At 34.7% G+C, this 13549-nt stretch overlaps 1 protein-coding gene across 1 annotated transcript; it reads left to right on the top strand. All coding sequences in view use genetic code 12, as the record gives it.

Moving 5' to 3' along the window:
* Window positions 1–12202: 12202 nt before the first annotated feature.
* Window positions 12203–13549, top strand: NRG1 (transcriptional repressor; the record flags this gene model as incomplete). Its single annotated transcript, XM_001523296.2, has 1 exon — window positions 12203–13549. The coding sequence occupies one exon, from the start codon at window positions 12203–12205 to the stop codon at window positions 13547–13549; it is 1347 nt and encodes a 448-aa protein (XP_001523346.2).

Genomic DNA, 13549 nt, shown 5'->3' with positions numbered 1-13549 from the left:
TAGTAGTATTATTAGTAGTAATAGGAGGTCAATTTCTATTATTGTTCCTTCAACCAGAGTATGGAACAAGCCGATCTATTCTGCTCAGTGCTCATATCTGGAAAGTAACAATAAACAAAAGAAATTAAAGTTTTACACAATTGACCAAAAAGAAGAAAAAGGCGTTGAAGAAACAATTGGGCCCTTTCCTTACAATTCTCATTCTCTGTCTCTCGAGAATAATTACTTAAACAAAAGAGAGGCAAAGTGGGAAAACAAATACAAGAAGCCAATTTTTTTTTTTCTTTTTATCTTTACTTTCTCAATGGCGTTCTTTTTTTTTCTTTTGTTTTTAGGAAACTCAAAGGGAAGGAGAACCGAATGGTTGATTACTGATTTAGACGCAAGACGACGTATTTGAGCAGAAATAGCATAGATTACGGAGATGGATGCCCGTGTGCTGGATACATTTTTACAAGGAGTATTTTTTTTTTTGGTTTCTGCTGGTGTGGCTTTGTTTTTTTGTATTTTTTGTACTTTTTTGGTAGTTTTCCCAAAAATGAAAAAAAAGATTAAAAGATAACTGAGCATAAAGATAGAAATAACATGGTGAACAGGAAACAGGACACAAGAATAGTTGGACTAGAGAAATGATAAATTAATACCTTGTACTTGAACGTGATTCAGGTTTTTTTTTTTTTTGGTCTTTATTTTGCTATGAAATATATTGTGACTTTTTTGGTTCAAATAATTTTTTTTTTGGTGGATTCCGGATTTCAAAGACTTGTTGGAAAAGTTACACAATTTATTACTCATTTCAAGGGTTATTTGTATGTCGACACCTTGGCCGCCTTGGCGTACAGGTAAAAGTGCAAGGGCAAGTAAGAAAAGAAAAGGAATATACTTTATGGATGCAGGGTTATAAACAATGTTGTAAACAGTGTTATAAACAATGTTATAAACAATGTTATAAACAATGTTATAAACAGTGTTATAAACAGTGTTGTATGGTCAATAGACTTTTCTTTCGTGCCTCTCGTCCAACACAAGCATTCCTTTTGATATCTCAAATTGGACTTTTTTGGTAAAATTAGTTAATAATAAATGGTTTAAAAATAATATATATACATATATATATACATCTATACATATGTATATGGAAAAAGTGCCGATCAAGAGTATGGAAAAAGTTCTCAGGAGTCAAATACCTAATCTTCAAGTGGCCAGAAGTCAGGAGTCACGGAGTCACAGAATTATGTACTCAAAGTTGCTTCAGTGAGGCGTTTCTAATACAGGTGGAGGTTTAAGGAGGAGGAGTAGGAGGACAAAATACAACATTGTCGGCATTCAATTATTGTGTATACATGCAAGATCGATTTGGCAGGAGAGTAAGATATATATTTTTATTTTTTTTTCTGTATATAATGAATTATATTTACTACTGATGAAGATGATGGGTGATGATGATTTGAAATTTTCTGAATCATGAAAATAATTTCCTTTTACTATTTACCAAAAGACTTTGTATATTGTGTCACCATGCATTTTCCCAAAAGATAAAATGTAGAAAGTAGGATGCATCGTGGTATGTTTGTGAAAAGAAAAGAAGAGGGAAAGGAGGAAGAGGGACTTGCACTATGCCTATACCCAAGGATATTATAAAGTACACTAGCTTATATGCTCTGCTCTGCTCTGCTCTGCTATGCTCTGCTATGCTATGCTATGCTCTTTTACTAAATGTACTTTTGGCTTAGACAAATTATTTGTGATACAATCATTCTCTCTCTTTCTTGCTTTATGTTTTTTCTCCACCCAGTATATTCCCCTTTGTTATCGGGATAAGTTCACTTACTATAGTAGTGGTGGTTCATTTGGTTAATTGCTCTTGCATGTCGTAGTGGTGGTGGTGTTAGTGTTAGTGGTGGTGCCATGGTGGTGATAATGTTAGGTACAGAGTGTAATTAAAGGTATACTCAAAATGAGTAGAGTACGAGCTAAAGATCTCGCTGTACAAATACAAAAGCAGATTATAATACAAAAGCAACCGCTGCCAAAGAGCAGAAAAAGAAAAAGAGGTAGAAATTGCTGCTGCTGCTGCTGTTGTTGTTGTTGTTGGGAAGATACAATATCTCTATCTATTTCTCAAAAAATTTTATATTTTGCAATTTTTAGCAATTTCGTATTCAAACTGTATACCTCTACACAAGGTGAATTCTTTGTAAACAAACAAGAAAATAATTAATAAATAAATAAATAAATATATGGAAATTGACAATTTGGCAGTAATAAAGAGTGATTGGTTAAGGGGCCCTTTTCCAAATCGAACAACAAGAGAAGATCAACAAGGACTTGGAAAAAAAGAAATAGAAAGAAGAAGAAGAACATTCCATACTTGTTGCGTTTTCGAAGCTTTTCTTCCACATTTAAAAAATGACATTTTAGTACTAAAAACCTTATTCAATATTTGTAGAGATAGAGGCACTAGTAGTAGGACCACTTTATTAAAATGTGACTTACAATTCACTTTCTTCGATGACAAGTCAAAAAAAAGATTAAAAAAACAGAAACAAAATCAAAAACAGAAACAAAAACAAAAGCGATATCCAGCAAGATAGTTGGTCTTTTTTTTCTTGAAGTTATTGGATAAGAGAAGTGTATGGGGGATTATAGGCAAATCCTGCCAATCTTTCTACATATTTTTTTTTTCTGCTTTTTTTGTTTCTCCACTTAACTTGTACAAAGCTTTAGCAATGAAGCCTTGCTATTTGATGAGTTACACTGGGTGAAGTTGCATTCAAATATGTCCTTTTTCTTTATGGTTATTGTGTTTTAGATTCCAATTGTGACAGTTGATGATGGTATAATTACAAACGTTTTTTTTTTCTTTTTTTTTTCTGTATACCATCTGTTTTTTTTTTTGTGCTGTTGCTCTCTCCTTTTTCCTTTTTCCTTTTTTCTTTTTTTTTTTTTTCTTTTTTTTTTTTTTTTGGACTTTCAACTTCATCACCAACATCTTTATCACCACCAACAAAAACATTCTTCTTCTTTTTTTATTTATTTCTTATGTATGCATTTCACTCCTTATTGTTTTGTAATTTCTGTTGATGTTCATTACATTTTTGACTTGCATTTTGCTGATCATTGCTCATCTATCTCTCTCTCATTACTACTACTACTACTAGTACAACCACTACAACCTTGCTTTGCCCCAATGCCACCACCACCACCACTACTACTCCTATTTAATTATATTTTTCTCTTTCCAGCAAACAAACTGAATGGCTCTTTGTTTTGAGTTCTTCTTCTTCTTCTTTTAGATGCTGCTGTTTTTTCCGCGGAAATACCAACAATTACTCTGTAGAGTTCAAACGTATGCTCGGACTTTTGTCCCTCTTTTTTTTTGAATCCTTTTTTTTATTCATTTTTTGTTTTTGTTATTGTTGTTCTTTTTTTATTAAACAAAGTAATAAAGGACAGAGAACCCTTTGCACATGGGGCACAGATATTGGTATCTATCCCTTTGCTTCACTTTTGTTTTTTGTTCTTTGTTTTAATTATTGTTTTATTTTATTTTTTTTGTATGTTTGGTTGAAGAAAGCAATTGCGATTAATGGTTGGTATAGACATTCCCCTCTTTTCAAAATAAAATAAAAGAAGAGATGAAAAAAAAAGATTTTGGATTTTTTTTTTGTTTGGAGGTGGGGTGGGGAAGGAGGGGAGTGTAGTTGTGGTGGTGGTGGTGGGAAGTACTTGACAACCCGAGGAATAGGTGATGCATCTACTGCCCCTCTCACTCAACGACCTTCTTTCTGTCTCTGTCAATTTCTGTATTTTCTATTTTTTTTATTTTTTATTCTTTTTATTTTCGCAAAAGGTAATGTTCCAATTATCGCTCATAACTCACAATTCACTTCTAATGGCTAATAGCAACTCCTTTTGTTACGCTTCAAAGTTGTCTCTGACTATAGGTGTTGAAGTTAATTACTGAAACAAAAAAAAAAAAAAAAAGAAAAGAAAAGAATTTTAAGTATTCAACTATTCAAGTGTTCAACTATTCAAGTGCTCAACTATTGTTGTTTTAGTTCTTACTATACAATTTTGTAATAGAGGTATATAGATTGTTAGCAGTAGCTTGCACTAATATCTTTTGTGGAGTATGCCGGTTCTATGGTGATACCTAAAACGAATTCATCAAAGCCCATTACTTATACTCATATATAAATACATATACATACATACATACATACACACATACATACACAACCCACATATCTGGAAATATGTGGGTTGTGTCAAGATGGAATTACATTTATTGCTCTGTACCACGCTGTATAAACTCCAACACCTTTAAAATTACACAGAACAAAAGAAACAAAGAAACAAAGAACCTGCCCTCGCCCTCACCCTCACCCTCACCCTCCAGTATCTGGTCTAATTATAAAGATACTGCTCTGTATTTATGCATATTGCGCACCACAAAATGACAGGTACAAGTACAAGAACCAGTACAAAAAAGAATATATATATATATATATAACAAAAGGGAAATGTAAGATTCCCTAAAAAAAAAAGAGGAAATAGTTGGCTAGAGCCCAAAGTGTAACAAAAGTTGAATGCTTTACTTACTCAAACAACAGGAAAAGAGAATAAAAAAAAATAGAAAGAAAAAGGAAAAAATGGTTGGGTAACAGGGACTAACAATAGCCTCAGCCACCCTGGCATTATCTCTCTAATTATATCTTGTGTAATTGTCTCTCTCTCTCTCTCCCATTTCAGTGTCCATTTCCTCCCTTTTGCAAAAACATTAACCTCCACCATTTCTTAGTCTTTATATTTTTGTAACTTATTGTTTCTCTTCATTTTTGGTTTCTTAAATAGTGTTGGGTCCCGAAGAATCAGCTGACTGTTGACTTTATTGTCCTTGTTTTTTTTTTCTTTTCCTTTTTCTTAAAAAAAACATATCCTTGTTTCAACAGAATAAAAACACAGACACACTATGTTAATCTCTTGCTCTATAGTGGCTTCAAGTGTTATTGTTATTATTGTTATTACTTTTCTTTTAACCATCTGGACAGAAGATGAATAAGAAATTAATAGTTTCACTAGATATTGCTCTTGCTATTGTATGAACCATCGGTAATTAAAGAGAGACAAAGAGAAAGAAGGAAAAAAGAAAAAAAAAGAAATTTTTAAAAAAGGTTTTGACACTTTTTTGTTTCTCTCCTTCTTCCGGGCTAGCAAAATGGACAATTAGGACAAAAAGGACAAAGTATCTCTTCTTCTGTTTCTTCTTCTTCTCATTTTCTACATGTATTATAAGCTTGCTTATGTATCTGTGAAAACGTACTCCTTTGTTTTCAATATCAATTAAATGTTCAATGAATGCTCATTTGGGTAATTTGCTTTTGCTCAAAACCTAAAAGAAACAAAAAAAATGAACAGAGATAAAGAAGGAAAGAGAGGCAAGCAGTTTCACAACCATGGGCTTTGCACAACCGCTGCTCCTTCATCGACTCTTATTGCTTCTTTTTTTTTTTCTTTCCCGTCTGCTTTTAAAAACGTTTCAGGAAATAAAGTGGGATTTTACTCAATATACCACTGATGATGACACTCTGCATCAAAAAGAGAATAATAAAGTAAAATAGAAGCAGAAAAAAGGATATAGAAGAACAGTACCAGAAATAAATGGCAACAACAACAACAACAACATCAACTAAAGATAGGCTCGTGACCAGACTGAAATTCGACGTGCTTTGAACATACTTTGTAAAGAATAAAAAAATTTTGTATTCAATACTCTAAACGATTGGTGGATAACGAGTATACCGGAATACATATTTACAAAATCCTCATAGCATTTGCGCTTTTCAAAAGAACAACTTTTGGCTATCTCTCTCTTTGTTTCTTGTAGGCTCCCCCCCCCTCCACCTTTCAACCTCCACTTCCTTTTCTTGCGTTCCTTTTTCCGTTCATGGTAATGTTCGTGCTAGTGTGAGAGTGTGTGTGTTGAAGTAGGCTGTACCTTACTTTGCATCCACTACTTATTTGAATGAAAAGTAATTTGGTGTCCTGTATATAGTGTATCTCCATAACTCATACACATATATACATATATATAAATACACTTGTTGACAGCAATATAAGCAACAAAGAGAACGAGAAAGAGAAAGGGAAACAGTGAGAGTGAGACAGAGAGTGAGACAGAGAGTGGGGAAAGATTGAGAGGGTGTGAAATGCACTACCATAATTGAAGCAAGATCGTTGAGATGAATGATCTACACTGCTCATCTTCGTTCACCAAACTGTCTTCTTTTTTTTTCTTTTTAATTTCACTTTTTCATATCACGTGACAGTATAATAGAAGCGATTAATTTTTGGTTCAAATTTTTTTTTTTACTATTTTGCGGATAGTTCTAGTATATAGTGATTATGGTGATGAACTTTGTTATGGTTTTTGCTTTTGCTTTTGCTTTTCTCCTATTCTCCTATTCTCACGCGCTTCTGTTTCTGTTTTGTCTGTAATCTAAATTGCTAAGAATAACTTTGACGGTTTCAGATTGGACGTGACAACAGAAATTTCCCGTTTTTTTAATTAAAAGAAAAACGAAACAAGAAACAAGAAAAAAGAATAAAGAATGGCGCAACTTTTTTTCTTTTTTTGCTAGTGATAAGTGAGCTGTACGACGTGTGAAGTTAAAGGGAAGTTAAGAGGATGCTAGAGGGCAGTTCGATGTTTGCAGTAGCAGTAACAACAGCAGTAACAGCAGCAGCCTAGACATTAACAATATTCAGATGCATTGCGCACATGCAACTACTGGGAAGAACAAAAAAAAAAAAAAAGAAAAGTTCAAGCGTTGTGATCCTTTGGAAGCCTTCAATTTTTTTTTTATCCGCGTTTTTTTATTTTGTCTTTTTTTTTCCGGTCTTCTTCTTCATTATTACTACTACTATTATTATTATTTGAGTTTGAATTTGACACACGATAAATGCTGATGCACACAAGTCTTGATGACGCTAGATGATGCTGAGGCACCCACTTGACAGTATATAAGTGTGTTGCAACAACAGTAAATGTTGAAGGCATGGACTTAAGAACAAAAAAAAACAAAAAAAGAGAGAGAAAGAGAGAGAGAGAGAGAGAGAGAGAGAGATGGGTGTAGATGAACCAGGATTATCAGCTATTAGCTTTGGTTGTTCTCTTTTTTCTTTCATAATTGAGAAACTGGGATTGAAATACTCGACCGAGTTCATACACTCTTGTTCTCAGTTCATTGCTTTTATTTTTATGAGATTTTAACGATTGTTTAATCTCCGACAACTTTTTCAACTCTTTTTTTTTTTTTTTTTTGGTATTGTTTTCAACAAAAAAAGAGAACGTATGGTTTGAAGTGCAAATTAACCTGTTTACTACCACTACAAAGTTTGTGACAGTTGCAAACGCCTTTTTTCTATATTTCTCTTTACTTTCCAGATGCTTTTATCAAGGGTTGCCTTCAAGTGTTGGAATTCATGAGACAATAAGAATATTTCTTTGTTTGACTCTGAAATGTAGATGTGTTTGGTGGAAAGGAGGAGTTAATGCAATGTAAGTGGTGACGTAAATGTCAAGTATGCAAATGACAAATTATGATCAAATAAAAAAGATACATATATATAAAACAACGAAACAAAACAAAACAAAACAATAGTAAATACAAGGTTTTGAGAATTTGAGATTTTCATTTCATTTTCTTTTCATTTTCTTTTCATTTTTTCTTTTGGTGCATGAACGTAAAGAAGGTTATCCTCTTGTATCACTTGGGATGAAGAAGAGTGACAGGTGAGAGAAACTACACCAAGTATGAAGTACATAGTATTGTACACTTTTGTGGATTAGAAAAAAAAAGATATAGTTATAAAGGAAATTGGATTTGAGTGTCTAAGAATCACTCAAATCAGTGTTTGTTTTTGCTTCTTCCACCTCTTGTTATTCAAATTTTTCTGATTTTAATTATCTCATTTTAGTTCACTAGTCCAAGAAAACAAAGAGACTGGGAGTTGGATAGTAGAAGTTTTTGTAGAAAATTACAAGACTAGATAAAAAAACTAGACCCTTTTTTGTCGAAAACAGAGGAAACAGTAGATAACAAATCGTAAATAACCAATAAGAAAGATATAAGAATGAAGAAGTCGAGGCAAAACAAAAAGATTGGAAAAAAAAAAAAGGAATTTGAATACACTTGCTCATACAAGTGCCATTTCCCATTTGTAATGAACCGTTTGAAAGGCGACCAGTAATGAGCTATGCACAAATCTTTAACCTTTTCCGTCCACCATGATTGTTTCTCTTTTTAATATTTTTTCTTTTTTTATGTGTGGTTCTTTATTCTTCTATTTGAGGTTGATCTTCATTCATATTCTGTTGTGCTGTTGCAAATGCATAGATCATAGTATGGAGTGAGAGGCTAAGGCGGGCAGGACCAAGATGGTCAAGATCGTAGCCATAATGTAAAGGAGGGAAAATTATTGGTCATTTTACTTGTAAGGGAGAAGAGAACGAGTGCGTACATGTATCGTTTCAGAAACACATTTGATTGCAAGTCGTGGTAATGTTGGTGATGTTCAATTGGTGCACGTTGTGCCTTGGTACTAAAGAAACAACAACAACAAAATACAAAAAAACAAAAGGTCTGATAGTGGCTGTGCCTATACTTTGTGTATTGAAATTGCAATCATTTTCTCTTTTTGGTAATGGCTGCATTACATCACTGGTTGGTTGAGGTAAAAGAATAAAAGAATAAATACAGAAATAATAGAAATAGAAAAAAAGAGTAAGAGAGAATGTACCAAGTGCATGAATGGAATTGAGAGTCATCAACAGGGCATCTCACCTACGCCTGAATTTTTTCAAAATTGTTTGATAAGAGATTTACGGCACGAGTGAGATATTATAATTGTCTTGCATGAAATCCCGCTCGCCGCCAACTTCCGGGATTTGATTCAAGCGTAAATTTCTTTTTTTCTTTCCCCTATGGTCCCCTCTCCATTGCAAAACTAAAAAAAAAAAGATGGAATTTCATCTCTGCATATGCGTTGCTTGAGTTTTTTTTTTTATAGTTCTTCTACAACTTGCTCTTTAGATGTCTTTTACCCATTTTCATATTGTAATGTGCTTAACCGCCATGTCTCAGCAGTAACAGCATAGGTAATAGTGGTAGTGGTCGTGGTTGAGGTTGAGGTGGTGTTGTACGTAAAACACTGATTGTTAATTTTCACAAAGCAGGCAAAAAAAGGCAAAAAGACAAGGAAGACAAGCTACAATAGGTTCTCAACAAAGTCCACTATTTTTTTTGTCTTATTTATTTGGGATGTTACAAAACTACATTTCTTGAAGAGAAGAAGAAGCAATATGGTCAAAAGTAAGATTACAACCAAAACAGCAAAAGTATAGAGAGAGCAATGAGTAGAGTGTATTTGTTTTTTTTATTTTTCTTTGCTTTTAATAAAAGTGGAGACAAAGGATTTCCGCTATTTTTGAGACGAAGAAAGCATCTAGCCAATATATGTAGAAGCAAGCGTTCCTATTCGTCTAGATCGTTATCAAAATGTCTTATACCTTTACCAAGCAGATGTTTTATTATCGCAAGACGAAACGAAAAAGGTAAAGAGAAAGTAAAAAACCAATGGTCGTGTTGCCGTTGCCAAAAAAAAGTAAAGTAAAATAAAAATAAAAGTCCAAAAAATAAATATAAAGTAAAATAGACTATGGAAGTGAGTACTCAGAACAAGAGCTAGAGCTAGTGCTAGAACAAAACTTGTTTCAGATTACAAGGCGGAAGGTTATCTTGGACTGATAACAAGTGTATACTCTGTCCTTGTGTCTGTCTTTGTCTTTGTTCCTTTTCGTTTGCTCTCGCCTTTTAAATTGATTGTTTCTGAATTCTGCTTCATTATTCTTCTTGTAACTAATTGTATTATTCCTTAGTTTGGCTATATTATTGTTATCAAGTTTTTTTTTTCATACTTTAAATTGTCTCTGGATTCATGTATAGGGGGAAAGAGTAAAACAAATATGGAAAAAATTGCAAAAAACTAAAAAAAAAACAACAAAAAACAAAAAAAAAAAACAAAAAAAGTGAAGGCGGGAACAAAGGGAAGGTGGATGAGAGAGGGTTCATATGTGGAGGCAGAGTTAGAGCTGAAGAATGTGGCAGTTGAGTGAATATTGAGTCAATAGTACAATGGTACAGTGGTACTGCAGTACTGTAGTATATAGTGGTAAACGCCCCACTGCGCTCCAGCATTATCAAATTGTGCTCTTAGTTTGCCTCCGTTTTTCAGTTTACTCACACACTTACTGATTCTACATACTCTAAGTATCTCGCCCTTTTATTTTTTTTTTAATTCCAAGTGAGGGCAGGCCAGGCGGGGTGAAGGGGAACATCTGTTCATCAGATTCAGTTGACGATATTTTATTCCTCAAGTAAAGAGACGTGTGAAGTCCGTATCTCCTATCTTTTGTTCTTAGTTTCTCTAAATTTTTAATTTAAGTATTTGTGTTGGGTTTAGTGATTGTCTCAGTTTCTTTGTTAGTTTATGTATTTGTTTGTTTCTTTATTATGGTACTTTGCCAGACCCAACTACTCTATTAGCTTTCATTTGTCAACATTTACAGTGAGTGTCTCTCGACACCTTGAGTATTTCGTCGTCGTCCACCTCCACCTCCATAAGATGGAGTTTCAGCATTAAAAAAACACACAAAAAAAACACTAAAGAAAAAACCAAACAAAGATAGATGAAAAGAATAGGAAACACTTATTATAGTAGTAAATCCTGTTAAGAGAGACTTTATCTTGTGGTTACTGTATACTTATTGTCTATTTACAAAAAAATAAAAAAAGAGAAAAAAATTTACAGTGGATGTATGAGTACTGCATAGTAATATATCGTTTATATACAGTACCAGTACAACGACAAAAAGGAAACTGTATCTTTAGTCGGTGTACAGAAAGTTACACAAAGTGAAAATAAAAAAATAAAATAAAAAGTGCGTAATTACACAAAATGATAATCAACGCTTCATCGCTTAAAAATAAAAAAATAAAAAAAATAAAAAAATAAAAAATTTTAATTTTAATTTTAATTTTAAATTTATATTTTTCATTTAAGCGCCAACTACTGCGAGATAGTAAAGTATAGAAGTAATCAGAAAGAATAATACATAAATATAACCAAAAAAAAAATTTATCAAGAACAAGAACAAGAACAAGAACAAGATTTCGAACAAGAGTACACAACTGGCATCAAGTGTAACAGAAACCAACAAGAAAGACAGGTGCAGGTGCAGCTCCAGCAAAAAAATTTTTTATTTCTTTTATTTCTTTTCTTTATTTTTTTATTCTTTTTTTGTAGTTGTAGTTGTTGTTCCAGTTGCATTGGAACACCATAGTGTATAGACATGCAGATAGAGTTGTTGCGAATATTATGATACTTTCCTTAACCTTACTACCCTCACCCACACACACACACACACAATACACATACAAAAGTAGATGTAGCAGCTACAGCAGCTACAGCTACAGCAGCAGCGGAAGTAGAAGTAGAATCAGAAGTAGAGGAAGAAACAGCAGGAAAGAAAAGAAAAGAAATAGAGTCCCTTTCAACTACTTTACCTTCAGAATTATAAATACTTCCTATATCCCACCCATTTCTATACACCTATCACCCCCTCCTTCCCATTTGATAGCCCTTCCTTTACTGACAAAAGAGTGCTTCTACTACTACTACTACTACTATTACTACTACTACTACTACTAATACTACCAATACTAGTAATTACGAAGGTATAAAACACACCATCTATTTCTTATATTCCTACATACTTAAAAAGGAAAAAGGATCTCACCCAGTCTAATTGTAATTTTGGTTATATCATTGCTACTCTTCTTTCCAGATAGCGTGACACACACACACATATATATATATTACTAGACTCAGTAGTACCCACACATTACATACTTTAGAAGGACTATTCTACACTTAAACACTTTACGGGACCTCACACCCATACCTTCTACTTTGCCCCTCGAGATTCATTCAAAAGGGTTTAAGAAGTATTATTGGAAAAGGCCTTTACAACACCACACATACACACATATACTGCTTCAACTAGCTAAGAGACTAGCGCATAGTTTGTTGAAATCACCATTTTGAAAAAATAAAATAATAAAATAAACACGACACAATGATGACCCAGACACACCTTCACTATACAACAGTAGCTGGCTCTACTGTTCAGAATCAACAATCATCTCCCAAACAGAGCACTTCAACTACCACCACCAAAGCCAAGTATGACGAAACCAAACCAAAGATTACCTCATTGCCTTCATTCAGCGAACTCTTGACTTCGATCCCACTCCCCTCTGAATTCAAGTCAAGAAGTAATAGCAGTTCCAGTGCCTCCTCAGTGCGACAACCACTACCACCACCACAACAACAACAAGCACAAGCACAACCAGTACCGGCACCGGTACCACAGGATAGAAATAGAGTTCCATCCATTACATCGCCGCCTTACCAATACTATTCTCAACCATCAGTACAACATAGATTGCCTACTCCCCCATTATCTCAAACTCAACAACCACAACCACAGCCACAACCACAGCCACAAACAATTCAACAGTATCCATCAACAGCTCCAAATGGTGGTTTTGCTGTGCCGATGACGATGAACCGTGCTCCACATTCGGCTCCACAACAACTACCTCCCTCCCACATGAGTGACAACATCAACATGGCACCTATCACACCAGTCACTATAGCGTTTGACTCAAGAATCAGATCCAACTCTGCAAGCTATAGTTACCCACAACCACCACAGCAAGCACAACCACCACAGCAAGCACAACCACCACAGCAAGCACACTTTCCACACCAATACCAGTCGGTATCGCCGGCTACAACATCTCCCCATGCTCAGCATGCACAACAAGTACAACAGTACCTTCCTGCATCTTCATCAGCTTCGTCGCCACAACACTCTCCCTCAACCAGATCAGCTACATCACCATCTACTGCCAGTGCTAGTGATCCACGCAGGAAACACGTGTGCAAGATTTGCTCTAGATCCTTTACCACCAGTGGCCACTTGGCAAGACACAATAGAATACACACTGGTGAACGGAAACACGAGTGTCCTTGGCCAAGCTGCGATGCTCGTTTTGCCAGACAGGATAACTGTATGCAGCATTACAAAACACACACTAATGGCAAAAACAAGAGGATGAGAAACACATCGGTGTCGCATACAAATGGTAATGCCGGTATGAATAGTAATGTACAGGCTGGCGCACAAGTACACCCACAAGTACACCCACAAGTACACCCACAAGTCCAAGAAGGATACGCGCCACCAATGATTGTACACCACCAACACCAGCAACAGCAGGTCCAAGCCCAGCCCCAATACCAGCAGCAACAACAGCAGCAGCAGCCTCTTGCATACATTAGCCACCACCACCACCACCACCCTCTTCCTCACCAACCACCGCACTTTAACTTTGCTACAAAGCCATCATATGTATAA

Source organism: Lodderomyces elongisporus, chromosome 7 (assembly GCF_030384665.1).
Source record: "Lodderomyces elongisporus chromosome 7, complete sequence".
Classification (NCBI taxonomy): Eukaryota; Fungi; Ascomycota; class Pichiomycetes; order Serinales; family Debaryomycetaceae; genus Lodderomyces; species Lodderomyces elongisporus.
Note: the sequence above shows the minus strand (reverse complement) of the source record. Positions and strands in the feature narration are given on the sequence as shown.